Raw genomic sequence first — 27,566 nt, 5'->3', positions numbered from 1 at the left:
ACCACATAAACATCTGCAGCATTCCTCGCCCCCCAGCGGTTACCTGATGTTGGAGTTCTTGGTCTGTTAAATCAAAGTCTGAACCCTCCATTCATTCAGCTGACATTTCTTGTTGTTCGTCTGGGTCTGTCCTGGAATCTAGAGGCACCAGCCCTCGCGGTGAACCTGGAAGTGACGGGAAGACAGAAATGGGGCTGGGAGGGAGTTCTCTGTGGTTGGTGGGTCACAAGGACTCGCTGCGACATGTGGGGTTCTCAGCCTAGCTCTTCTGGAAGCTTCACTCTGCCTGCTAGTGGTTGCTAGGGAGCCTTGCTCACCAGGTGGACCCCTCTCTTGGCCTCTCTGGGGATGGACATTCCTGCCTCAGGGACCCTGTGGATGCCTGTGGACTGGGGCTGGGGAAGTCAGGCGAGTGGGAACATCACTCGTGCTCCAGCTGTGCGCTGTCATTATGCTCATTCTTAAGGGATTATTAATATAATGACCGAGCTAATGAGCATTGTGGGGGGCGGGGAGGAAGCACCTTAACCCCACCTGGTGCCTGCTAACTAACGGGGGTCTTTCCTCAGCTGTCTTTTCTCCTTCTGGTCAGCTCTTTTAGCTGGGGAGGCCTGGCCCCCTGGGGGTCCCGTCACCTCCCTCCACCTGCCCCTCCTTTAGCCTGGCACGGTTCCCCTCTGGGTGAGAAGATCCCAGAAAGAATGTGGCTGGGACAAGGCTTGGGGGTGAGGAGATGGGGGACTGGGGACCCTGGCTCTGGGGAAGAGGAATGTAAAAGCAATGAAACCTCTAATCTTGACTGTGTGCTGCCTGGGCTGGAGACAGCAGGGCAGCTGTGTCTGAGGAGGGCTTGCGGGGAGATGGGAGCAGCCATGGAAGGAAGGGTAGGGGACATCGGGCTGAGTGGGGGTGGGGAAGTTTCCAGGTGTTCTTTGAGGCACCTTGCCTCTCTGGTCCAGATGGACTGGTGCTGGCCAAGATCTTTCCTTTTGAGCTCCTTTCCTCTTGGGATGAAAAGGCCTGGGGAATCTATCAATGTATTGCTATATCAGGGTTGGGGTGGGGTACCCCATGCACGGTCATGCAAGTATAGTGGCCTTGATTTCCCAAGCCATCATTAGACATAGCGGGTCCAAGTTTCAAAATCTGGGTCATGGGCGCTGAGTCCTGACAAAGCCCCACCTCCCCAGATCTCTCTGTCTAGTTGGAGAAGCGAGGCTCACACAAGACAGGATTACAGACCACGTGCCTCTGCCATTTGAAATCTGTGTGACCTCAGACAGATCACTCAACCTCTCTGAACCTGTTTTCTCATTTATTAAGGGAAACTAATAACACCTACCTCCCAATGTTGTTGTGTGGTAAATAAGAAAATGCACATAAAGCGCTCAGTGGGCGCTTGACACAGAGCCCAAGTTTTGCTCTGCTATGGTTGTCATAGCAACAGCCAGTGATGTGGGGAAGCTGGCCAAAGGGGGACCATGAAGGGTGGGGAGGATTTGGGGAAGGGATTGGAAGTGTGGGCCCCAGCAATTAAGCTGGGGGCGTGGGGCTGGGAGGAGAGGAGCGGCTGGGGTGGGAGCTAGACGGTCAGGGAAGGAGGAGGCGGAGGTGACTGCACTTAACAGGCTTTGGAACAGCAGGCCGTGTGTCCACATGTGATTGGAGGGGGCAGCTGTGGGGCTCCGACCAGACCAGGTGTGGGCATTCACCTGTCCACTCACTCAACAGATATCTATTGAGTGCCTGTTATATGCCAGGCACGGAGGTGGGTGGGGACACGGCAGTCATAAGGACAAATAAGGCCCTGCCCTCATGAACTTACATTCTACTAAGGGTGAGACGATTAACCAGCTAATTAATTAAATGAACAAGTTAACTTCAGGGAAGCCATAACTTTGAAGAAACTGCAGAAGGGACAATGTGAGTGAGTGGAAGGAATGGGCCACATGTCAGAGAAGACCTCGCTGGGGAGGTGACAGTGGGGCAGAGGCCTGAAGAAGGCTGAGTGAACAGCTAAGGGAAGGAAGATCCAGACAAAGGGAACAGCAAGTACGAAGGCCCTGTGGGGCTCAGGAAAAGTGACAGGGTCCAAGGAAGCCGGTGCAGCTGGAGAGAGGTGACGGAGGGGGAAGGATCGGGGGGAGGATCTAGGACACGCAGGGTTCTATGGGCCAGGGGAGGTGACTGGACTAGCTATGGGAGGGCTGGGAGCAGAGACTGACTTGAGGTCTAATAGGATGGTTCTGGCTGCTGTGTGGAGGTGGGGGGAGGGGAGGCGTGTAGAAAGGGCCGAAGTGGGGAGACCTGTAAGGAGGCTACTGCTGTAATCTAGGGGAGAAATGACAGTGGCTGGGAGCCCATTGGTGGCAGTGGGAAAGGAGAGAAGAGGACAGATTTGGGATATATTTTGAGGTAGACCCAATGGGACAAGGGAAATGATAGGGGGCGAGGTGTGGGAAAGGAGGTCTCTGAGGTTTGAGACCTGCTCCTTATCCAGGCCCTACAGGGAGGAATGCCTTTTGCTGAATGGAAAAGGAATGTTGGGGGGAGGAGGGACAGATTTCAGTGGGAGGCCTGGGAGAATGCCCCTTGACACAGTGACCCATCCCTGGGGCCAGAGGCTAAAAAGTCGGGTCCTCAGACACCATGACTCAGAGATGAGGGCTCCACTGTGCACGCTCCTGGGGCCAGGCCAGGCCTTGCAGAGGCCCACCTGGCTGCTCCCGCACCTGTGATTCTGTGTCTTTTCTCTGCCGGACCTGCGACCAGGGGAGAGCTGGATGCTGAGCCCCCATCCCGCTCCCAGGACTTTGGGAGGTGAGGCTGCAACGATGCAGGTGGGAGGGGGCACTACTGTCCAGAGCAGGCCTGGGGGATCTTAGCACACAGAGGGTGGCCCATGTAGGCAGACAGAGCCCGGAGGACAAGCCACTAGAGGCTGGGGCCAGCACTGAGCAGCGGTGACACCTTATCCTACAAAGGGACAAAGGTGAGACCCTCAGAAATCCTCCTGGAGTCTCTGGATCACGGTCTCAGCTTCCTACAATCTGGGCCGGGTGTGGGGAGTATGCCTGGACTTGACAGAAAGCTGGGCCAAGGTCAGCCAGACCCCTCCAGACATGCTCAGAATCTGGAAAAGGGGATGTTCAGGCAGGAAAGCAATAGGGGTGGCTTTGGGGAGTGACCAGGCCTCTGGATCCTTCCTCTCCTCCATCCTTGCTGGGTGCGTGAGGAGGCCCTGAGGTTTGGGGTTTCCCTGTACAGTGGGCATGCGGAGCCAAGCCCTCCAGATGCCAGGATGTGGGGGAGAGTTGGGGTGGCTGCCGGTACCTGCCCGAGGTTGCCTGTCCCCAGCTCCCTGGCCTAAATCCCTGGCCTCCTCCTTGCCCCAGGTGTCCCACACAAGGAGCCCTGAGCAGAGGGAAAGGCCAGGCAGGCTCCACGCTGCCACTCACAGGCCCACCTCTCCAAAACCCAAACTAGATGGGCTGGGATCTGGGCTGGGGCCAGCTCTGGCTCCACAGTCCTGGGACCATAACCACGTCTATCTGAGGCCCACTTCGGGGCCGTGGGATGGGAGAGGTGATGGAGCTTCCTGGATCCATTATCAGTGTTTGGTTTGGGACTTTTGGAACAGACCCAGTTCCTGCTCCTTATCCAGGCCCTGCTGATTAGATTCTCTGGCCTTTGATTGCCTCAATCTGGGACGCAGGACTCCCCTTCCTGCTACCCAGTCCCCAAACCCCAGCACTCCCCACCCACGGAGACCTGGTCTGTGGCCAAGGCCAGCTCCATCCAAATAACCTCTCCCCATGGACTGCCTAGCACCCTGCTGCCCTCACCTGAACCCCGCAAGGTCTCAGGAGGACATGGGGCACAGGAGCACGGGTTGCTGGCCCCTTTGGACAGGTCTGGGGACTTAAAGGGGAGACTGGTCAAGAACAGCAGGGAGTCTCTGGAAGTTTCCAGCCCCTACTGTCAAGTGGGCCACTCTCTCTGGGGGAGAAATTGAGGGAGGCGGTGCAGATCCAAGGGGTGACCCCATGAACAGGGTAGTCAGGTCTGGCCTGAGGTTGACCGTCTTATGCTAAAGCCAGACCCCTGGTCCTCATTTCCGCCTTAGGAGATGCAGTCGCACGGAGGGGCTTTCCCTGGTCCAGACGCTGCAATGAGAGGAGGTCGTGGGCTTACCTCTCAGCAAGGGCTTAGAGGGGACATGGCCAGTTGGGAGGGGAAGTGGGGAGGAGGGCAGGGAGAAGGAGGGAGGCAAGAAGGAGGAGGGAAAAAGAGGAGAAGGGAGAACCATCTGGAGGAAGAGGGGGAAGGGGGGAAAGGAAGGGGAGGACAAGGGACAGGGTGGAGGAGGATCATGGGAGAGTTTCCTTGTTGCCCAGCTTAGAGGAAGGTGTGTCTGGGCACACGCGGAGACACACACAGCTGCCTCTGGGGGAGCCGGAGATCGTGCGCAGCCCGGGCCTGGATGTGAGCAGGGAGACGGGCAAGCGCGTCCCTGCATATGTATGTGTGTTTGTACGTGTACATCCCAGAAAATGTGAGCATGGGACCCTTTCAGCATCTTGCATCATGAGCCAGGATACACATGCATACACACAGACACACACACACAGACAGATACAGACACACACACACACAAGCACCGCATAGCCATGTTGTCTGAAAGGCATTCTGATTTACTCTATTCCAGTCAGTGGCATTTAAAAAAGAGTCCTTGGGCTTCCCTGGTGGCACAGTGGTTAAGTATCCACTTGCCAATGCAGGGGACACGGATTCGAGCCCTGGTCCGGGAAGATCCCACATGCCGTGGAACAACTAAGCCCGTGCGCCACAACTACTGAGCCTGCGCTCTAGAGCCCTCGAGCCACAACTACTGAGCCCATGTGACACAACTACTGAAGCCCTCACCTAGAGCCCAGGCTCCACAACAAGAGAAGCCACCACAATGAGAAGCCTGCGCACTGCAACGAAGAGTAGCCCCCGCTCACCGCAACTAGAGAAAGCCTGCATGCAGCAACGAAGACCCCACACAGCCAAAAATAAATAAATAAAAATAATAAATTTATTTAAAAAATAAAAATAAAAAAGAGCCCTCTTCAGGATTTACCAGGTTGACTTCACCATCAGCTAATGGGATGAGACCCTCTGTTTGAACTGCACTTTGCTGAGCGGGTCTGCACATGGATAGACTGGGCACAGGGAATGCTCGGTGATGACCTATGACACGTAGCGAGGCCTGGTGGCCCCTTGCCCTCCCTCAGATATCCCAAACGAGGACACTTGGGGCCCTCAGGGCCTCCTTGTACAAGGGCATCACACAGCAAGGGGTTCCCAAGCCCCACCCAGCTCGCTGACTCTAAGGGCCACCTTGCAGACTTTCCCCTGAAGCCTCGCCAGCCTCCATGCCCCCCAACCCATGCCCCCCAACAACTCAATACAGACCCTGCCCCAGCCCCCATGGGGCCCCCGCCTGCCCCAGAGGGCGAGATATAACCCCTTCCCTCAGGGAGCCCCCGTCTGAGGGGAGACGCGGCCCCGCTCTCGGGGAGCCCCAGTCTGGGGGGACATACTTAAAGAGTCAAGAAAATTGGACAGTCATGTATAAGAGTCCAAGTCAGGCCCTCAGGGAGCTGTTGGAGCCAAAAGGTGGGGTTTAGGTCACTGCAGGGACCAGATGGGGTGATGTGGAAGTGAGGAGACAGGGAAGGAGCGGGGTCCTGATCTCCATTCCTGTTCCTGACGCTCACGTACACACACTTCCAGCTCTGCGAGCCCTCCATGGACGCACTTCTCGCTGAGGCCACCGCTTCTGTGCCACACAGGACTCGCATTCTCTCAGAGTCCTGGGAGTACAGCCTCCTTCCTGATGAGGGAAGCTGCAGGGCCCTGGCCTCCTGAGGGCCACCCCCAGGGCATTCTCCTCCTGTGGCGGGGGAGATCCAGGGCTTGGCCATCACCAACCAGGGGTTTGGCCTAAGCCAGACGGAGCCGGACACCACTTTTGAAAGCATCCACTTTGATGGGATGAAGGGCCTGGCCGCCTCTTCCATCTCTGCAGTGGGGTTACCACAGGCACGGATGGCTTTTTCAAGCGGAGCCTGATTCTAGAGCCTGTGGTCAGCTTCTATCTTGCCAGGTGAGAGGACCCCTGCCGCCTGGAAGCTTCTTCTTCTCTCTGCAAATGGTACTGGACAGGGGCTTATGGAGACCTGGCCAGAAGCCTCACCCTGAGCCAGGGGCTGTGGAGGTACAGAGGGCTGACTCAGAGAGTAGGGTCCAGAAATGGGGGTCCAGTCAGCCCACAGCTGCCTCCTCCACAGTCTGCCTATGTCTCTGGTCTGCAGCTGACAAGATGACATCACCATGGCAGAAGTCACCTTTGGTGGCGAGAAGAGCCAGCTGTACACAGGTGACGTCTATTGGAGCCCTGTGGTTGCCCAAGTTACTGGCAGATCGTCTTCCACGGGTGGGGAGATTCAAATCCTATCCCCCCACTAAGGGAGGAGGCCTGGGGGGCTTCCTTTGGGAAAAATGTAGGGCTTCTCCCAGCCCAGGGCAGACCCAGGGACTGCTTTAAGGGAGAGCCTGCATGGAGGCTGGGGGAGGGATGACATGACCTCTGACCTCTAATGATTCCTACAGGTTATCCATAGGGTACTGGCCCACTGACTGGTGCTCCCAGGGCTGCCTGGTTGTCATGGACACAGGCAACTCCCTCATCATTGTCCCTGAGCAGGTCTGTGGTCAGCTGACGCAGCTCATTGGGGTCCCAGGGAACAGCCGAGGAGAGGGAGGCACCCCAACCCACTGTCATTGGGAAGTCAAAGGACACTCACCTGAGGCGCTCCTTCCAAATTCCCTGAGGGTGTGCATGTCATTCCCCTGCCAGCTGCTTCACGCCAGGTGCAGCGGGATCTCCCTGCCCTGCCCCCTCCCTGCCCCCTCTCCCTCAAAGCCTCCCCTAGCAACAGCCCTTGCTCGTATTTCTGCCCTACCGGCTTGGACTCCATCTTGGTGCCTTCACTGGGGCATTCATCTGGGGTGGGGACATATCTGCAGTTGTGGGGGAGAGGAAGGTTGGGAGGTTGAGGGACCAGGGAGGAAGGATTTGGGTGCAGGATGGACTTCCGGGCTGGGAGACCAGCCACCTCTGTCCCTGGAGCCCTGGGGGAGCAGATTCTGACCACCTGTCTCTGCATCCTTTACCATTTCTCCAGTTTGTCACCAACTACAGCAGTGGCCAGAGCCCACTCACCAGTCCCTTCACCATCAGTGGCATCCACTTTCTCTGCTGGGCCCTCAGCACCTCATCTCTACGACTCTCCCCGTCTCTCTCCGGCTTCTCCTTCATACCTGGGCGTGGAGGCGGGAAGCCAGTAGAGCTCTTGGGATGTCAGATTTGCATAAGACCTTAAGGATCATCTTACCAACTTCTTCCACAAGTGTAATACCAGGAACCACCATTTATCCAGAACTTTCTGAGATGCCGTATGTGGAGTGGTTGAGGTCCAGTCTGTCTGCATCGGGATCCTTGTTCTGCCACTTCTGAGCCTTGTGACCTTGGGCAAGTCACTGAGCTTCTCTGAGCCTCCATTTCCTCATCTGTAAAATAGGGACAATACAGTGTTTACCTTATGAGAAAGGTCCTGGTGAGATTAAACAGACTGGTAGAACTAGAGTGATTAGAAGAGGGCCAGGCACACGCTGAGCACCCTGTAAATGCTGGTGGCTCTTCCTGGTTCAGATGCTGAGCCGAGGCTCTGTGTGTATTTGCTCTTCAAATCCTCCTGATAATCCTGGAAGTGGGTACCACTATCACCCCAGCAGGTAATGATCAGCCCCTTCTTAAACCCGAGACTTGGCCCTTACCATGTGTGGGTGGTCCCCATTCCATTTGTCCAAGAATGGTGGTCACGGGGTCCTCTTTAGATTATTCAAACCTCCAAACGTGGTGGGCCAGGCCCTGCTTCTCTCCCAGCCTTCCACCCTGCTCCTAACTAACAAATATGCATGGAGCATCCTCTGGATCTCCTCTTCAGGGGACACAAAGGAGGGAGGAGACACCACCCTGCTCTCTGAACACTTGTGATTGTTTATGTGACAGATGACAGCTGAGAGTGGAAGACTGTGTGTATGTGTGCGCACACACATGCTCAATGCCATAGAGATGTGTTTTCCAAATCGCAGCTCACAGCGCATTAGAAATCAGTTCAGTTGATTGGAACCAGCACTTTAGAAACAAATAAAATAGGAAAATTGGTGTACTATGGACTAGAATTTTTATGGGGGGGTGAAGCTTTTGTTTTCATTATACATTGTATGTATGTGTATATAAGGTTATGATGTAAAATATATTTCTAACTGTGGGTTGTGGTTTTAAAAAAAGCCTGAAAGCCTCATCTCTGGTGGCTGGGTCTCTGCCCCCTTCAGGGGACCCCTCTCACTGCTATACTCCAGCCTCACTGGCCCCATCACTTCCTCTTTCCTACCTCAGGCCCTTTGCAGGTGCTATTTTGCCTGCCAGAAATGTTCTTTTCTCACTCTCTTCACCAGCCTAACTTGTATTCATCATGCAGAACACAGCAATGGGTCATATTATCTCCCTCCCTCAACTGATGAGAAACTGAAGCTCAGAGAGGTTAAGTGACTTGCCCAATGTCACAAAGCCAGGCAGAGGTGGGCTGGGATTTGAACCCAGGCTTCTCTGATTTCAGAGCTCAGGTTCCTTCCTTAACCCATGAGACTTGCCTACTGACAACTTCACTTCGTTTCCTCCGGGTCAGTGCAGCAACGGCCTCATGGGGTTTTAGCCCACATTCCTGCTTTCAGAGTGCAGCCAGCCCCCATGGCTCCCTGAAAACGTCTTCCTGAGGGTCTGCTACTCCATCTCTGACATGCGCAACGACAAGGTGGGCCTGGCTGCTGCTGTATAGACCGGCTCTGCCTTATCTTCCTGGTCAGAGGCACACCCTCTGGGTCTCACGGAAGTTGGGGGGCCCCTATTTTCACTCATTCTAGCCAAACTGTGCTCCTCAGGGCTGAGAGCTGGGAGACCCCAAATAAAGCAGCTGTAGGCTCTGGCTTTGGGGAACAAGGTGGGTGGCTGGGGAATTAAATAGGGGGGTGAGATTAGTTCGACTTTCATGCCCACTCAATACAGGTCAGTGGGTCCCAAATCTAGTCATTCAAATACCACCCTCATGATCTTTGCACTATCTGAGTGTGGCCCCCAGTTAGAATCTGCTGACTTGGGGGGGTGGGTCAGAGGCCTGGTCAGGTTTCCCTGCCAGCGCTCTGGCTTGTGCAAGGTGCCATTTCTGGAGATGTGGGACAGTAGTTTGGGAGGACGTTGAGCCGGCAGTGTGGACAGAGCCACAGACATGGAGCCCCCACTTTGGCAGGACGGCTGACCCTGTGCTCACAGCTGTCCTGCCTGTCAAATGGAGAGGGCCACCTCTGGGCAGTGCCTTGGTGGGCGGACAGGCTGGGAGTTCCTGGCTGGATTTCACATTTAGGAGACTGTCCTTCCCCATGGGGCCCAGGGCTGGGGAGGTGGAGGGAGAGGAGAAATCTAACACCTAGACTCTAGGGCTGGGGGCCCTGGGGTCCTCAGGTAACTGAGGCTCTGTCCTCCCCGCAGTGGCCAGCCTAGGAGACTAACTCCTCGGTGACAAGGATTTCAGGCTGTAATTCTGCTGCTTCCTGACATTCCTCGGTTAGGAGGATGTCACAAACTCCCCTAGTCCGTGAAATCATGGGTGTGATGTGTCCGATATGTATCTGTGTTAAAATATATGATAATAAATATGCAGCTATGTGGAAAAGACATGTTCGTTCTCGTTGCACCTGAAATCATCTCTGCTTTTCTACTCTTGTGGACAATGTTAGCCCGGGTGAAGGTGCACTGCCCACATCAGCCCAGAACTCCCTGAGCTGGGGCTGCCTCCCCACTTCATCTTTGGGGGGGGGGGGTCTCTGAGGACAGGTGTTCTGTCTCCTTGCTCCTTTTCCTTCTCTTCCTCCTCTTTTTTTTTTTTTTTTTCTTTCTGGCTGCGCTGTGAGGCTTGCGGGATCTTGGTTCCCCAACCAGGGATAGAACCCGAACCCTTGGCAGTGAAAGCACAAGGGTCCTAACCACTGGACGCCAGGGAATTACATTCCTTCTTTTTTTTTTTTTTTTTTTTGTGGTACGTGGGCCTCTCACTGTTGTGGCCTCTCCCGTTGTGGAGCACAGGCTCCAGACGCACAGGCTCAGCGGCCATGGCTCACGGGCCTAGCCGCTCCGCGGCATGTGGGATCTTCCCGGACCGGGGCATAAACCCGTGTCCCCTGCATCAGCAGGCGGACTCTCAACCACTGCGCCACCAGGGAAGCCCTACCTTCCTTCTTTTTAAAATGTGACTTTAGGGACTTCCCTGGTGGCGCAGTGGTTAAGAATCCACCTGCCAATGCAGGGGACACAGGTTCGATCCCTGGTCCGGGAAGATCCCACATGCTGCAGAGCAACTAAGCCTGTGTGCCACAACTACTGAGCCCACGTGCCACAACTACTGAAGCCCATGCCCCTAGATCCCGTGCTCCACAACAACAGAAGCCACCGTAATGAGAAGCCCACGCACCGCAACGAAGAGTAGCCTCCGCTCGCTGCAACTGGAGAAAGCCTGCGCGCAGCAACAAGACCCAACACAGCCAAAAACAAAGTAAAATAAATTAAAAATAAAAATTTTTTAACATAAGACTTTTAACTGATGTTTAATACACATACATACCGAAAGGTGCATGTATCATGAGTATCCAGTACTGACTTCTCACAGACCCACGTGACCGGAACACAGGTCAAGAAACAGAACATCATTGGTGCTAACCAGAGGTCCCTTTTCCTCTTCAGCCCCTTTCCCCAGCCCCCTGCCCACTTTAAAGAAAAAGATTCTGACTCAGCTGATAGTTATTGAGGGCTTGCTCTGTGCTAGCACTTTTATAACCATGGTTTTATTGGATTATTCTAGCAACCCTGAGGGGCAGATGATTATCCCTGTTTTACAGTCAGGGAAACTCAGGGTCGAAAGGGTAAGTGAATTATTGGGGTCAAATGGTCAACAAGTGGTGGAGATTGGTCTCCTAAAGTCAATTCCATATAACACATCAGCATCACATACTTAAATATATACAAAGAGAGGTGAATGAAGAGTTTGAAGTAGGGTCCATAGGTCATCAGCAATAAATCTGCATGGACATCTCTGATTGTTTGCCCAGAAACATCCCCTTACTTATTTTGGGGACTTCTCCTGTCTAAACTCTTCAGAAGGCTTCCTGAGGGAGCAGTCAAATTCTTACAGGGCTCTGCCTGCTGGCCACAGTTGGTTGGTCCAAGAGTGGGCATTGGACCCAAGATGGGCTAATCAGAGAGCTTTCTTGGGAATTTTGGTTTCATTCTTCCTCTGGAAATGTAAAACTCGGATGCTGGTCGTCAGTTATGTGGAGAAAGGCAGCCTACAGTGAGAGAGAGAGAGAGAGAGAGAGAGAGAAAAGTGAAGCAGGAATGAGAAGCAAAGGTCCTGATAGTGTTTGGATCCCAGATTTCAGTTGACCCCTGAGGCTCTGCCCCATCCTTCCTCTTCCTGCAGCTGGGTTGCAATATATGACTCGCCATCCATCCAATGCATGCCCCTTTCCACCTAAGGCAGACAAGCAAGCTGCTGTCTTTGAGCAAGGGTACATCAATCAATAGACCAGATAAAAGACAATCAGCCTGTCTATCCATTTATACACACAGGGATCAATTTCCAGCTGTTTGAGATACAGACAGATAAAATGGACTCCACTATTGAATGGGGATAAGGTAATCTACCTAGTGGGGTTGCTGTGAGTTTGCCTGATTAAACAAATGTAAAGTACCCTGCTTGGCACAACGTCGATGATGGGATATTTTGGTAGGGGAGGAAGAGTCCATTTCAAAACTTTGAACCTAGCTCTTCCTTACAGCAGAGTTCTAATTAATTAATGTAGAAGGGATGATGGACATAGAAAAGCACCACTAGGCAAGCACCACCATAATGACTCTTGCAAGCAAGGACCACTAATAGATGTTAAAATTGGTGGGCAGAAGAATGATGAAAAGCAGGAGACTGGCATAGTCTCAAAGTGTCTCCCCAGAAGATACTTATTAATTATCAAGGGAAAGATAATTCCTGTACAGTAGAGAAATGTGGTAGACCTCACCTTAACTAAGTAATTAAGGTTAAATCACCAGCAATGAGACCCATCCATATCAGATACCTCCTGATATCATGCACTGAGAAGGATATATCACCTCTGTGGTTTCTGCTCCAAAATGCATGCCATGAATCTCATCATGAGAAAACATCAGAATGACCTAAACTGAGGGACATTCTACAAAATAACTGCTCAGCACTTTTTAGAAGTAGCGAGGTCATAAAAGACACACACACACACAAAAAAAACCCAAGGAACTGTCACAGATTGGACAAGACTAAGACATGAAAATTAATGTGATGTGGGGACCTAGATTGGATCCTGAATCAGAAAAAGGACATTAGTGAGAAAACCGGTGAAATTCAAATAAGGTCTATAAATTGGTTAATAGTATCAGATCAGGGTTAATTTCCTGGGTTTGATCATTGTACTATGGTTATGATGTAAGATGTTAACATTTGGGAATTCTGGATGAAAGGTGTACAGGCACTCTCTGTACTATGTAACTTTTCTGTAATTAAAAAATTATATCAGGGGCTTCCCTGGTGGCGCAGTGGTTGAGAGTCCGTCTGCCGATGCATGGGGTCACGGGTTCGTGCCCTGGTCTGGGAAGATCCCACATGCCGCGGAGCGGCTGGGCCCGTGAGCCATGGCCGCTGAGCCTGCGCGTCCGGAGCCTGTGCTCCGCAACGGGAGAGGCCACAACAGTGAGAGGCCCGCATACCGCAGAAAAAAAAAAAAAAAAAAAAAAAAGAGCGCTGTGGAGGACCCCAACTGCAGGGGCCTTACATGGCAGCTTTAAACTAGGGGGTCGGAGGATAAGCCAGAGGTGGAGGTCCAAGTCAGAAGAATCCAGCTTACACTGGGCCCTCTGCTTATTAAAAAAAAAGAAAAGAAAAAGAAAAAAAAGCATAAATCCTTGAACTTGAAAAAAAATCTTCCATTCCAGTTTGCCCCCAATAAATTTGATTAAACCAATATAATGGTGTAAGTATAAAACACACAAAATTTAAGGAAAAAACTAAAAGACCAAGATAATAGCCGAAGTTGTAACTAAAATTCATGTAGACAGCTGCCTGACAGACTTAAGGTTTATAAAGTACCTGTCCTGGGATCTGAGGTGAGGTCTCTTAGCTCTGCAAACTTAATTCAGGGGTTAGAATACACAGTGAAACTCAGATCCCTGGTCCAATTTCACACCCACTGCAAGAGACCCCACTTCCAGGATTCCTCAGAATGTGCTCCTTTAGCCTCTGTTTGAATGATTCTGATAACGAGGAGCTCACTAATCTCTTCCTTTGGTTGATGTTTATTTTGCGCCCAATTACTATTGATAGAAATGAGAAATTAGAATCAACCCAAATGAACAGGGCTAAGTAATGCTGCTACCAAGATGATAGAGCACTGTACAGCCACCAAGAGTGATAAGAATGTGGCTTATCTCAATTCTTGGAAGTGTGTATATAGTAATCTTTAGTAACAAGAACAGAAGTAGTATTTACACACTGATTACAGCTACGTTAAAATCTCAGTGTGTACATCAGGAGCTAGAATATAATTTTGTAATTTAGAATGGTGCAAATAATCATAGTTTCATGTCATTTTGATTTTTTAAAAAGTAGTATATGTACAGAATTTAAATGAAATTTAGTATCCAGAATTTTTTTTAAAATCCTCCATTAAAGGACTCAGGGATTGTCATTTCAAAATTGAGAATGGGTGTATGAACACTAGATTGGGAAGGATCCTGAGGCCATGTCTCAGCACCATGAAAGAGAGTGATCTGTTTGATTAGCGATGTCTGCCATGGGTGGAGGATTAGCAGTGGCAGTGTGCATGCTAGTAGCTGCCATCTCTTCTTGAGACACTCCCAGCAACCAGTGTCACTTTTGTAGTCACTCTGAAAGATGAATGAGCTGTTTAAGGAGCCAGGTGAGGGAAAAGACCTTTTCTTTTAGTTACAAGTGATAGGATTTGGGGCAAGTCACTGGGATATAAGACAGTATGAAATAAATACCATAAGGGGAGGAAAAGCAAAGTCCTCCACAATAGGAGCCAGTTTGAGAGTAGGTGAGCACAGTAGGGAAGGCTTTATGGCCTTTGTACTGGGTCTTGAAGGATGAGGAGATTTTGCAGGTGGAGATGCTGGGAAGGGTATTGCAGATGGAGACCACAGCATGGATAAAGTCACGGTGTTTGGAAAACAACAGGTCTCCTGGGAGAAAGCAAGGAGATTGCTATGGCTGGAGCACAGAGCATGTGTAGGTTAGCAGTGGAAGATGAGTGTGGAAATGCAGGAAGGGGCCAGCCTGAATGTGTCCTCAAGGCCAGGGTGATGAGTTTGGATTTTATTTAATTAGCCACAGGGAGCCTTTGATGAGTTTTGAGGCAGGTGGTGCTTAGAGGTAGAGGAGACCAGAGGGTGATGAGATAATGCCTCTTTCCTGGGAAACCATCACTATGAGAGGACGCCAGGCCCTGGATTTTGACACGATCCCTTTAGAGTGTGGGGTGGAAATCAGAGCACTGGGATAATGGGGTGTGGGAGATATAACCAAGACCTATTGAGAACAGTCTCATGGGCTCCATCTAGTGTTCAGGATTTCCTGAGCTCTGGGCCAAGCCCAGGGAGGTGGAAGCGACAATCTCTGCCTTCAAGGAGTTTCTAGTCTATGGAGTGAGGAAACGTACACCAGGAGACAACTGGAGACCAATCCTAGACAGTGTGTGATCCGACACTAAGGGGAGGGCACCAGCTGGGTGTGCAGTGTTTAGGGGTAGAAGATGAACTTGGTGGATAGCCAGTGGGTCAGGCTTACTGGGGCTCCTGTCCTTGGTGGGAGGTAGCCCTGGATGACTTCTAAAGTGTCCTCAGACTCTGTACATCCCTGGCTCTAGGAGGAGAGGTCCTGAAGGATGGGCAGAACTTGGACGTGTAGAAGGAAGAGAAATGGGCTTTCCAGGAAGGGGGGGCTGGGTGGTGGCAGGGCAGCCAGGGCAGACAAGGACTTAGGATGTATGGGGACACCCAGGGGACTGACTGAGCTGTCAGGTCAGGTTGGGTAGGTGGAGCAGTAAAGCCCCAGGGCCTGGCTGCCAAGCAGGGTACCCTGGCTCGATGCAGTAGGCCAGGGATACTCAGAAGGGATGTGGTGTGACTGGGGTTTGGGGACAGTTAGCCCACAGCCATCAGACTCCTTGGGTCCCGCCAGATAAGGAAAGGGTCCCTGGAGGGCCATGTTGTGGAGTCTTGTTGGCCTCACAAGACTTAGGGGACCCCATGGATTCTGCTATATTCACAGGATGTGGCAAGATTCCAAGAATCCTATGACTTTCTTTTGCCTGATCTTCCAAACCTGCGGATTCCCCTACCCCAGGGAAAGCACTCCCTCCTTACCTTGCCTTCCACTCCAGTGTCCCTGGAGACTGCAGGGAGGAACGGGAGATGATTTGGCCTTGAGACACGACCAGGCAGGTACCTCCCTCTCTGTGCCAGGCCCTGGTGGACCTCTAGTGCCCTCTCTCCCCTCCTCCATCCAGGGCCAGGGGAGACTCCAGGGCTCTGGCCGGGCAGTGGGTGGAGGTGGCCAGAGTGGAAAGTCCCCACGGGCTGGATTATATCGGTGTTTGGCAGGCCTGGTGTTGGCCTTCTGCCTGGGGCTCAAGAGCTTGACAAATCTGTTTGGAGCCCTGAGTGAGGGGTGAGGTGGCAGAGAGGGTACTGGCGTGGGGACTTTTTCCACTCACCCCAGAATGGAGAATTCTCCAGTGCCAGGTCGGCGGGCACTGGGCCAGCTCCAGGTCACCTCAGGCAATGAGAAGCTTTTAGCTGGGAAGCAGGCAGGACCCAGAGGTGAGGGACAGAGGACACGGCAGATCAGGCTCGGGAGCAGGAACGAGGACAGACGAGAGCTGGGGGAGAGGGTAATGGAGGACACAGGTGTTTTAGGAGAGCAAAAGACATGGGCAGGGACTTCCCTGGTGATCCAGTGGTTAAGACTCAGTGTTCCTAATGCAGGGGGCATGCGGTTTTTTTGTTGTTCTTTTGTTTTGTTTGCTTGCGGTACGCGGGCCCCTCACTGTTGTGGCCTCTCCCGTTGCGGAGCACAGGCTCCGGACGCGCAGGCTCAGCGGCCACGGCTCACGGGCCCAGCCGCTCCGCGGCATGTGGGATCCTCCCGGACCGGGGCACGAACCCGTGTCCCCTTCATCGGCAGGCGGACTCTCAACCACTGCGCCACCAGGGAAGCCTGGGGGCATGTGTTTGATCCCTGGTTGGGGGACTAAGATCCTTCATGCCGCACAGTGAGGCAAAAAAAAAAAAAAAAAAAAAAAAGACATGGGCAGAGTCTCAATGGAACAGAAGAAGAGAGACAACGAAGAACAGAAGCAGGGGCCGGCACATCCCCTCCTCCCATGCCCCTGCCCAGGCCTCCTGTTGCTGCAGATCAGTGCCAGTGGCACAACCAGAAGCCAGTGCGGCTAACTCTGTGGGTGTATCCTGAGTGCCTGCTGAACTATGATGAGAATTTCTCCAAATGTCCTATTTGACCAGGAGAACCTCCAAAGCTGCCCCCAATAGCTCTGACTTCAGCCACTGGCAACCCAGCCCCACCACCTGCATCTGTGCTAACAATACCGTCAACATCACCACTGTCAGCATCACGCTCACCGCTACCATTATCATTACCATCATCCTAGCTACTGACCCCATCAACCCCCAGACACTCCTAACTGCATCCGCCAAGGGGTTGGGGGTGCTGGAACCAGGACTTAAGTCAGAATCTTTGAGTGCATCACCTATAGACCAGCGATTCTCAACAATTGTGCTCCCGAAAGGGACATGTGGCAATGCCTGCAGACACTGTTGGTTGTCACAACTGGGGGACTGTTGCTGGCATCTAGCGGGTAGAGGCCAGGGATGCTGCTAAACATCCTACAATGCCTAGGACAGTGTCCACAACAAAGAGTTTTTTGTTTGAAAGTGTCGGAAGTGCTGAAGATGAAAAACCTGCCTACGGCCTTCACTCTGCCCTCCTCTGGCCCTCACCCTAAAAGGCTTATTTCACACCTCTGGTTCCTGCACAAGAAGTCATACTTGCCACTCCATCTTACGGCCACTTTGATTTCTTATCGCTCGCACCTCCTGGCCTCCACTGCTTGTACTGAAAAGTCAATAAGATGAAAAGTCATTTGCAGCCACCCTCACAAGGGAAAACACACAGAAACAACTGATACCTGGAGCCCAGGGTATGCCTGGGATTGAGGTCATGCTGGTGCAGGGCAGGGAGGCAGGGGCTGGGCTGGGTCCTCAGGGTATAAAGGAGGAAGGAGTGTTCAGGCCTTCACTCCACTCTGAGGCCACAACTCTGAGCTGCTTCTCTGCTGTGGCCAGCTGGGAATCGGCATCATGAAGTGGATGGTGGTGGCCTTGATCTGCCTCCAGACCTTGGAGGCGGCCGTGATCAAGTGAGTCTGGGGCCTGGCTGCTGGGGCAGGAGCCTGGGCAGCCTTTTTTTTTTTTTTAATGAACTACCATGGACTGGATGGCTTATAAATAACAGAAATTTATTTCTCAAAGTTCTAGAGGCTAGGAAGTCCAAGATCAAGGTGACTGTAGATTTGGTGTCTGGCGAGAATCTGCTTCCTAGTTCATATACCCCCATCTTTTTGCTATCCTCACATGTTGGAAGGGACAAGGAAGCTCTCTGGATGATCTGCCTCTGCTCTGGGACTTCTGGACAGGGAAGGCTCCCTGAATCGGTGTTAAGACAGGACTCAGCGGTGGGAGGAGATATGGCCTCTGCTTTCAGGGAACTTCCAGTCAAAGGGAGAAGCACCATCCCTTCCCCAACTGATGAGAAAAGATGGATAGGAAACAGGGAGAATAGGGGTGACTACCACCCAAGCAGATGCTGAACGGCCGGTACAATTATTTCTAGATAGGGAGACGTTTGCTAGTATTTCCCTTAAGGCCCCCAATTTATTTGGCAGATGCCAAAATCATCTAAGCAGAAACACCAGTCATGTAATCTCTACACGCTGAGGTGTCAGGGGATAGGGAACGAGGCGGCACAGCTCACAGGACATCAGGAGGACTCCCGGCCTGCCACACTGCCTGCTATTCTACCACTAAAGGGTGATTTTTTGGCGAAGAGATGGCTCCTCTCAGAAACTTCTTTGAATATGCAAATTCTGTAATTGTGATGGGGTGGAGCAAACATCAGCCTTCATAGCTCAAGGTGAATGGGTTTAGCAGAGAATTTCTGGACAACGAAGGGTCTTGGGGGAATGGGGAAGAGATGGGGAAAGAAGTGAAAGCAGCAGGAATTCTGGAACCTGGAACCAGGCCTGGCTGGACCCGCAGAGACCCCTAGGCAATGGCAGCAAGCAGGTCTGGGAGGACATGGGCAGAAACCCATAATTCAGTACATGCAGTTCCAGAGCTGACGTGGGCTCCGGACCACCCAGGCCAACCTCCCCACTGTCCCTGAATCCTGAGAGAAGCATGACTGATCTAGGCCAGACAAGTAGCTGCAGGGGCAAAACTAGGACCCTGTCTTCTGAGTCCCCAGGCTAGTGTTCTTCCCCTGGGCCTGTGCTCTGTCACGGCCAGCCGGCACCAGGTGCCTGACAGCCACTGTACCAGAGGACTCTCTTTGGGGTGAACTTTGCCATCTATGAAACTTTTATTTTATTTTATTGGCCACATTGCGCAGCATGTGGGATCTTAGTTCCCTGACCAGGGATTGAACCTGCTCCCACTGCAGTGGAAGTACACAGTGTTAACCACTGGACGCCAGGGAAGTCCCTCTGAAACCTTTTTTAAACATGCACAAATTGGGAATTCCCTGGCGGTCCAGGGGTTAAGGACTCTGCGCTTTCACTGCTGAGGGCGCGGGTTCAATCCCTGGTCAGGGAACTAAAATCCCGCAAGCCACGGGGCACAGCCAAAAAAAAAACAAAAACAAAACAAAACAGAACAAAAATGTACAAATCCTACAAAGGGTAATGTCTGAAGTTCCTCTCCCCTGCCTGGGAAAGTGTTTGTGGGATATCTGAGAGTGGAGGACCAGGGTGGGATGAGGACCCATGTGATGGGGTGGGGGCATGCATGGATGAAGGCAGTTGTTTTCTGAATCTCAGAGCAAGTCCTGAGAAGAGTTTTGAAAGAAAGAGAAAGAGAGGGGAAGAAAATGAGAGGCAGAGGGAGAAAGAGCCAGAGAGAACCCGAGATTGAGACCGAGATGGAGAAAGAGGGAGACACACAGACACGTACAAGCCGCAGACACCGGGGGACAGAGCGGCGGGGAGCCGGAGGCAAACAGAGATGCAGAGAGAGAGAGACTGGGATATTAGAGCCTCTGTAGGAAAGAGGGAGGTCCTGTCCTGACCCCAGCCCTTCTGCAGAGTCCCCGTGAAGAAATTCAAGTCCATCCGTGAGACCATGAAAGAGAAGGGGATACTGGAGGACTTCCTGAGGACCCACAAGTACGACCCCGCCCAGAAGTACCGCTTTAATGACTTCAGCGTGACCTCCGAGCCCATGGACTACATGGACGTGAGTCCTGACCCTCCCCGGGGCTCCCCATCTCCCTGCTGCCAAAGATCAGGTCTGGGCTGTGAGCTGCGCCCTTCCTCTCTGCACCCTCCCACCCGGCCCCCGGGGCCTGCCCCCATCTCTCAAACCTGCCAGCCCGGAGACTTCATTGGCGGGCGGAGCACTCGGGGCCCCTGCTGACCCGGCAGCTGAGTCCACAGAGACCTTTGCAGCTGCCCCGGGCAGGCTCGGACCAAAGGTCTGTGGGTTCTGGGCAAGCATGGAGGGCAGGCTCAGGCCCCTGCTTCTGGTGCGGGCTGTGGGGCCGGTCACTCTGTCACTCTATCCGTGGAGGAGGCTGGGCCTGATGGTGCCTGGATCCCGCCAGAGCTAACAGCCTGCCCATGTCGCCCCTCTCCCGCCCAGGCTGCCTACTTTGGTGAGATCAGCATCGGGACCCCACCACAGAACTTCCTGGTCCTTTTTGATACTGGCTCCTCCAACCTGTGGGTACCCTCTGTCTACTGCCAGAGCCAGGCCTGCAGTGAGTGCTAGGTTGGGCAGGGGAGGGCGGCTGGCAGGGCAGGGCACTGACACCCTCTGGGGAAGGGCCGCACTTCATAAAGATTGCTGGGGAGAGCTGCAGTCCTGGAAGGGACCAGGGACTTGTCCAGGGTCACGTGGCACATGCCCAAGCCAGAGGGAGGAAGTTGGCCATGGAGCTGGGTGGCCCCTCTGCTTTCCCTGCTAACCAATACATATCCCTTCACCTACCCCAGCCCAGCCCAGCCCACTCCACTCCGTTCTGTTTGCTCTGGGCAATGCCATTCCATCCCACTCCACTCTACAACACTCTTTCTATGCTACTCCACCCCATGATTTACTAAGTTCTTACTGAGTATCTCAAGGGACACGGGAGAAGGATATAGATGTGGTCCTCTCAGTTGTATTTGGAGACAGGAGATGTTCACTTCCTAGGGCTGCCTTGGTCCCTGCTAAAGCCTAGGGGTTTGGGTCTTGACACCTCTAGTCCAGAAGGTCCCTCATTGGCTCCATCCTAGGCTATCTCAGGATCCTGGTGTGGCCAGCTTCTCCTCGGGGTGAGGTGAGGGTCAGGGAATGCACAGATGCCCTGGAGGTTCATTCACTCCTTCATCCGATGAGTAATTTCTCAGCACTCGCCATGTGTCAGGAGATCTGCTGGGGGTCAGGGAGATGAATAGATTCTATATAACCTGCCCATAAGGAGGTCACCATCCTAGGGCATCTCAAGATTCTGTAGGTCAGAGGGGGCTTTGGAGTCAAGGCTGGCCAGTTCTTGTGGGTCTTCCAATGCCAGGAATGTCAGCTGGCCACCACCTGACTCAGTGGCCGGTGGAGGGTGGGGCATGGGGGGAGTGCTGAGTCCCCAGGATGTAAGCCCAGGCTGGGAGACACGTGGGCAGCCCGGCAGGCCTGAGAGTGGGCCAGCCTGACTTCCCGAATTTTCCTTCCCTTGCAGCCAGTCACACCCGCTACAACCCCAGCCTGTCCTCCACCTACTCCACCAATGGGCAGACCTTCTCCCTGCAGTATGGCAGTGGCAGCCTCACCGGCTTCTTCGGCTATGACACTCTGACAGTGAGTGATGTTGCCGGCTGCCCCTGTCCCCACACCCAGATGTGGGGAAGGTAGTCCGGGGCTGTGAGCTGGATTCTAACCTCAAAATTCTCACAGTCTGATGGGGAGACTTAGATGGAGGCCCTGAAAAATATGGGAAACACCTAGTGCTCTACCGTACAGGCCAGAAAATCAGTACAATAAAGGCTCATCCAGGGACTTCCCTGGTGGTCCAGTGGTTAAGACTCCACGCTTCCACTGTAGGGGGCACGGGTTTGATCCCTGGTTGGGGAACTAAGATTCCGCATGCCACAAGGCGCAGCCAAAAAAAAAAAAAAAAGAAAAGCTCATCCATTCACTCATTGAACCCTCACTGTGGGCCATGATGTGCCAGGCACCGAGGGCACCACAATAGTTGGGATGACCTGGTCCTTAAGGAACTTAAAGCCTCGGGAAGAAGAAGGTTGGGGTGGGGAATGCTGCAGTAGTCGGGGATGGCTTCTTGGAAGAGAAAGTGGCTTTTGCAAACCTGTCAAGAAGAGAAGCAGCAGAAGCAAAGGAGGGATGAAGAACAGACCCTTGAGGGGTCTGAGGAGGGGGAGCCTGGGGGAGGTGGGTGGAGATACACTTGTCATCTCCCATCCTCTGTTTCCCCTCCAGGTCCAGGGCATCAAGGTCCCCAACCAGGAGTTCGGCCTGAGTCAGAACGAGCCGGGTTCCAATTTCCTCTATGCGAAGTTCGATGGCATCATGGGCCTGGCCTACCCTTCCCTGTCCATGGACGGGGCCACCACCGCCCTGCAGGGCATGCTGCAGGAGGGTGCCCTCACCAGCCCAGTCTTCAGCTTCTACCTCGGCAGGTAAGGAACCACCTGGCGGTCCCCAGCTCCCAGCCCATTCCCCCCCGGGGCCCTGGACGGCTGAGGTTCAACACTTTGGGATTTGAAGGCCTCCCAGCAGGAATATGTGGCAGGGCCTTTCCTCCTGGGCTTCTGACTCTTCCTCCTCCCCTCCCCAACCCCCGCATCTGTCCCTGCCCACTCGGCCTCTTCTTTGTATTTCTCGGCCACGACAGTATCTCTCCTTCCTCCAGCTGAACCCTTCTTTGAGCATTGCTACTGCTTCTCCATACCTCTTGGGTTTACCTCCTGCCCAGAGCCCCAGTTAGCTCATTTCCTTCTGACCAAATGTTTTCTACCTGGACACCTCTTTTGTGTAGCAATCTATTGCTTCATCTCCTTTGATCTATTGTTCTAGCAGGTCCTGGAGTCTTCTGGTCTAGGTCCACCATGAACTCCTAGCAAGCTGTTATTCTTACCACACACACGAGCCAACTCAGTGATTTATGTGGATGGGCCCCGGTGCCAGGCGGTAGGAGGGGTGGGGGTGGGGGCGTCGCGTGTGGCCTGGGGTGGACTTTCTTTCCTCTCCAGAATTAGACAACTACTTTCTAGACATAGTCAATATCTACTCTCTGGGTCTTAGTCATTTGAATCTTTCAACCACATTATCCTGTTACGTCCGTTGCTGGCCTCTGAGTTTAGCCTGTAGGAGCTCTGCCCAGTTCCACACTCAGGTTCGTCTTCTGTCTAACAGGGGAGGCCCTGCCCTCCCCTCCACCTGGGCCCTGCCTCCCTCCGATCCCAGCAGAAAAATAACAAGCTGGGCCCGGGTCAGGCTCCCGTGGACACGCTCCACCAGCAGCACAAAGTGAAAGGGAATGGAGAACGTGGTGTGTGGCAGGGTGGGGGGACAGACAACCAGAGGCTTCCCCAGAGGCAGCGCTTGGTGGAGCAGCAGCACCTGGGAGCCTGAGGCACTGGGAAGTCTGAGCTCCAGTCGGGGCGGGGGGTGGACACAACCTCTTCCCTCAGGGATCCCCAGTCTGGGGGAGACACAGCCGTTCCTCAGGGAGCCCCATTCCGAGGGGAGACACGGCCCCGTCCTCAGGGAGCCCCGGTCTGAGGGGAGACACAGCCGTTCCTCAGGGAGCCCCAGTCTGGAGCCAGGGCAGGACCTCTGTTTTCCTGCCTTTTCCACAGCCACTCCCTGACTCACTTTTGCTCTATGTCCTGCAGCCAGCAGGGCTCTCAGGACGGGGGAGCACTCATCTTCGGGGGTGTGGACAGCAGCCTGTACACGGGGCAGATCAACTGGTCCCCCGTCACCCGGGAGCTGTACTGGCAGATTGGCGTTGAGGAGTGAGTCTGTGGTGGGCCCTGGGGGCGTGGGCACTTCCTCGGAGCAGGCTCTGAGGCACTTCATGTCACACACACACATCCGGGTACTGCCGGGTGGCGGGGGGACAGAGGACCCTCAGCTGGGGTTTCAAGGCCCAGGTTGGCCTGGAGAAGGAGGGTGGGGTGGGGACAGCATAGGAAGGGGCAGGACTGGGAATCCCAGACATTTTGGATCCTGTAGTCCAACCCTAGGGGCTTAGACATTAGAAAACTGGGGTGTGTGAGGGGGAGGGACTAATTTACTCGAAGTACTTACAATGAATCAGTAACCCTGGCCTTCAGTGTTTCTAGAACCATCCTTGGAACTCTTTAGAAAGAGATTCCAAGGCCATTTAGGTGGCCTTTCACAGACTTTGGTATGAGGCAGGAGGATGGCTGGATTGACCTCTGCAGAGTCCTTATCTTCCTGAGGTGCACCTTGATTCTGTGGTTGCAGCTCATCCCCTAGCTGCCCTGAGCTGGGAGGTGCTGAGGCCGCCCATCTCCTCACCGTTCAGGTTCCTCATTGGTGACCAGGCCACAGGCTGGTGCTCCAAGGGCTGCCAGGCCATCGTGGACACTGGCACGTCTCTGCTCACCGTGCCCCAGCAGTTCATGAGCTCCCTTCTGCAGGCCACAGGGGCTGAGGAAGACCAGAATGGACAGGTGCGTGTGGCGGAGGTGTGCCCCTTCCCCGGGGGAGGCCAGCCAGGGCGCATTTATGGTTTTTCCTGGGAGCACAGGAATAGCCTGATTCTTGGCCTCTGTGCTTCTCGCCGCCCCCAGGCACTGGAGGGGGAGGGCTCAGGATGACTGGGGCTGGGAGCTGGCTGGGGGCCCGAAGGCTGATCCAGGGTAGCCAGATGCTTGTGCTAAAAGGGTGTGGGGAAGTCACTACTAGGCAGAATTTCCTCTGAGCTTCAGCCCCTTAGCGGAAACAGGTTACACACCTGCCGGGCTTTGCAGTAAGAGGGAAATAACTAGACTGTGCTGCCAAGCCCATGAGTGACAAGGGACAACCCTTCAGTCCGCAGCTCCTTCACCTCCACAGGGCCATGCTCTCTGCCCCGTGCCCCCTCCTGAGCCCACCAAAGGGTTTGCCTAATTAATGCATTCCCACTAACTTTGGTGGACTGATGGGCCATGCTTTCTACAGACCTGCGTGTTTTAAAAGGACACTTGCAGAGAAGCGGGTGTGGATTTAATCTCTCTCATGGGGGAAATTCAAGCAAGAGTCATGTTTGGGGTGAGAAAGATGCTCAGGTCCCCCCAGATCCTACCCTCTGCACGTGAGTCCTCATGTGTAACACGAGCAGGATTGATGTTGCAGCCTCCAGTCCCAATGCAGGCTTGGGGCTCAGGCCCGGGTCCTGAGGGGCTGAGGGGCTGAGGTGATGGGGTTGGCAGGTACTCTCAGGGGGGAGATGAGGCATCCCGGGCCCTGTTCCTCTCTGCAGCTTGTCGTGGACTGTAACAACATCCAGAGCCTGCCCACCCTCACGTTCATCATCAATGGTGTGCAGTTCCCTCTGTCACCCGCTTCCTACACCCTCAATGTAAGTCCTGGCCCCTGCAGGCTGAGAGAGTGGGGACACGATCGGGAGGGTGGGGGATGGGGGATGGGGGTGAGGGGTGGGAGGAAGGGGTGGGTAGCCAGAAACGCTGGGTCTCCTTACCTCGCGCCATTTCCTGATGCCTTGCAGCACTGATTTCTTTTCCCCATCCATTGATTCTAAACCCCCGTCTCTGGAACGAGGCTATGAAAGAGCAGAGTGCCATCTATTATTAATGATTATTATTAATTAGGGGGGAGGGGCACTGGCTCTTTGGTGATCACTTATGAGAGTCAGCCACTGAGTGAAGCACTTTGTCTACATTTCCCTGATTACTCGTCACAACATTCAATGAGCAAGATACTGATTCTATTTTACAAATAAAAGCTTGGAGGTTCAGAGAGTTAAGTAACTGGCCCAAGGCCACATAGCTAGTCAGGGTGAAGCTAAGCTTTGAACCCAAGTTGGTCTGGCTCCAAGACTTTACTGCCAGGCTGACCTGCTCCAAATCAGGAACAGGAGGGAGTCAAGGAGACCCTGCAGAGGGAGGCCTGTTGCAGCCTGCCCTCAGCCACACCAGAATCCCCCACCAGCCCGGCTCTGGCTCTGAAGGCTCAGTTGGCCTGTGAGCCCTCAAGGGCAGAAACTTTGGCTCACCTGTTTCTGCATCTGTGCTGCTGGCCTGGGGCTCTGGGCTGAGCAGAGCCCCGTCACTGTGTGAGCGGATGAATGAGTGTTGCCCTTCTGTATCGTGCAGTACGACGACAGCTTTTGCATGTTGGGGGTCGAGTCCACCTACGTGCCCTCCCAGAACGGCCAGCCCCTGTGGATCCTTGGGGACGTCTTCCTCAGGTCCTACTACTCCGTCTATGACTTGGGCAACAACAGGGTGGGCTTTGCCACCGCCGTCTAGACTCAGCCCCTGGACGCCCGGGCTCCCTTCTCCCTCTGGGCCTCCCAGGCTACAGGGGGTTCTCTCTGCATTTCCTCTCTGCATGTAGCCTCCCTTCTCTGGACTCTGGACTTTCTCTAACAATAAATCTTTCTTCTCCATATTGGCCAGCTGTTGTTTCTAGAGGGCAGTTGTGGCCTGTAAGGCAGCCCCTGGTCTCAGACAATGGGGACAATGAGAGTCAGGGGCACATTTGCCTCTGCTGCACCATGTTCTCCCTGAGTTTCTAGGAGGTTTGCAGTGGGTCACTGAGAACCTAAGAGAAATAGGGCACAGGGTAGGGCTTGGGGGTGGGCCCTGCATCCCTCAAAGCTTGGAGTCTGTTCACATCTTCTCTCTGGAGAGGGAAGACTGTGGTAGTGGCATGGAAGCAAGGCATTCCTTTGTAATGGACAATCCAAAATGCTCTGCTGACCTAATTTACCTAACTACCACCAGAGTTACCCCACACATGTGCACTAGCAGTGTGACTAGGGGTCCAATGTATCCTAAATCTAGGCCTCTTCCTCCTTATCTGTGATCAAGTTTCACTAGGAGCTTTCAGAGTAAGGCTGGATGCCGATACACATTTGTAACAGTCATGGATCCTTTAGGGAGAGATCACCTGATGCCACCAGAACCTAGTAGGTTCCAGGAGGGCTCCAGAAGATCTGGGCTGAGTTAAGCCTATCGTATTTTAACCCAGACCCCTATGTCCCAGGGCTTGTCTTTAAAGAAGGGCTGGCTCTCAACCATGGACAAGAGGGATAGCTATTTGAATCACATGAAAATCAAGCCCATTTGTTCTAACCAACTGAGCAAGAGGTCTTGTCCTTCTGGACTTCATTCCTGTCCTCCATAGGACCCACCCAGCAAAAGACCCAGAAACCTGGTTTGGGGGGTGGGGACATGGTATGGGGAGGGGGAGGAGGAGGAGGAGGAAGAGGAGGAAAAGGCAAAGAATGATAGCTCAGCACCCTATAACTTCCAGCAGGGGAAGGTGACACGAAAGAGGTCAGGAAATTTCTGTCCAGCAACATGGCAGTGGGGGGTACCTGCAAGCTCAGGCTGATGAGGTCTAGGTGGGGAGGGGGTATATATAAATGGAGAACTCACAATTAGAGGGGAGGTGGGCTCTATTTTATAGTCATATTTCCTTTACCATGCTGACCAACCTTGTCCCTTATGCTCAAGATCCAGGTCTGGTACCCCACTCCGCCAGGAGGGAAACTGAGGTTTGACACAGAGGGGTTTCTATGACAACAGCACACCATCTGGGACCCTACATCTTTCCTAGACTCCAGGAAAGCCAGCCCGCTGCAAGCCTCTCCTTGGGGTCAGATAGGCCACAGGGTGTATTGTGGTGATCTGTGGTTCGGACATCACTTATTGAAAAGAGAAAACTTGAAAAAGGGGTAGAAACGAAGTGGAACAAAGTTTCCAAATTAAACGCCAAGTCCCTGTACAGGCCTGAACTCACAGAGCTGGACTAC

The 27,566-nt window shown here is 53.4% G+C and overlaps 1 protein-coding gene across 1 annotated transcript; it reads left to right on the top strand.

Annotated features, from left to right (window-relative positions):
• Positions 1-17,641: 17,641 nt before the first annotated feature.
• Positions 17,642-26,175, top strand: PGC (progastricsin; the record flags this gene model as incomplete). The annotated part of the gene is given in 10 exon segments (XM_079713074.1): positions 17,642-17,700; positions 19,642-19,792; positions 20,198-20,315; positions 21,273-21,391; positions 22,031-22,230; positions 23,449-23,571; positions 24,108-24,255; positions 25,047-25,145; positions 25,900-26,052; positions 26,056-26,175. Coding segments are annotated over 10 exon segments (1,290 nt in total).
• Between the last annotated feature and the right edge of the window lie 1,391 nt (positions 26,176-27,566).

The sequence above is a fragment of the Hyperoodon ampullatus genome, assembly GCF_949752795.1.
Source record: "Hyperoodon ampullatus genome assembly, chromosome: 10".
In the NCBI taxonomy this organism is placed as follows: domain Eukaryota; kingdom Metazoa; phylum Chordata; class Mammalia; order Artiodactyla; family Ziphiidae; genus Hyperoodon; species Hyperoodon ampullatus.
The sequence above is the reverse complement of the archived record's forward strand: the minus strand, read 5'-3'. Positions and strand labels throughout refer to the sequence as shown.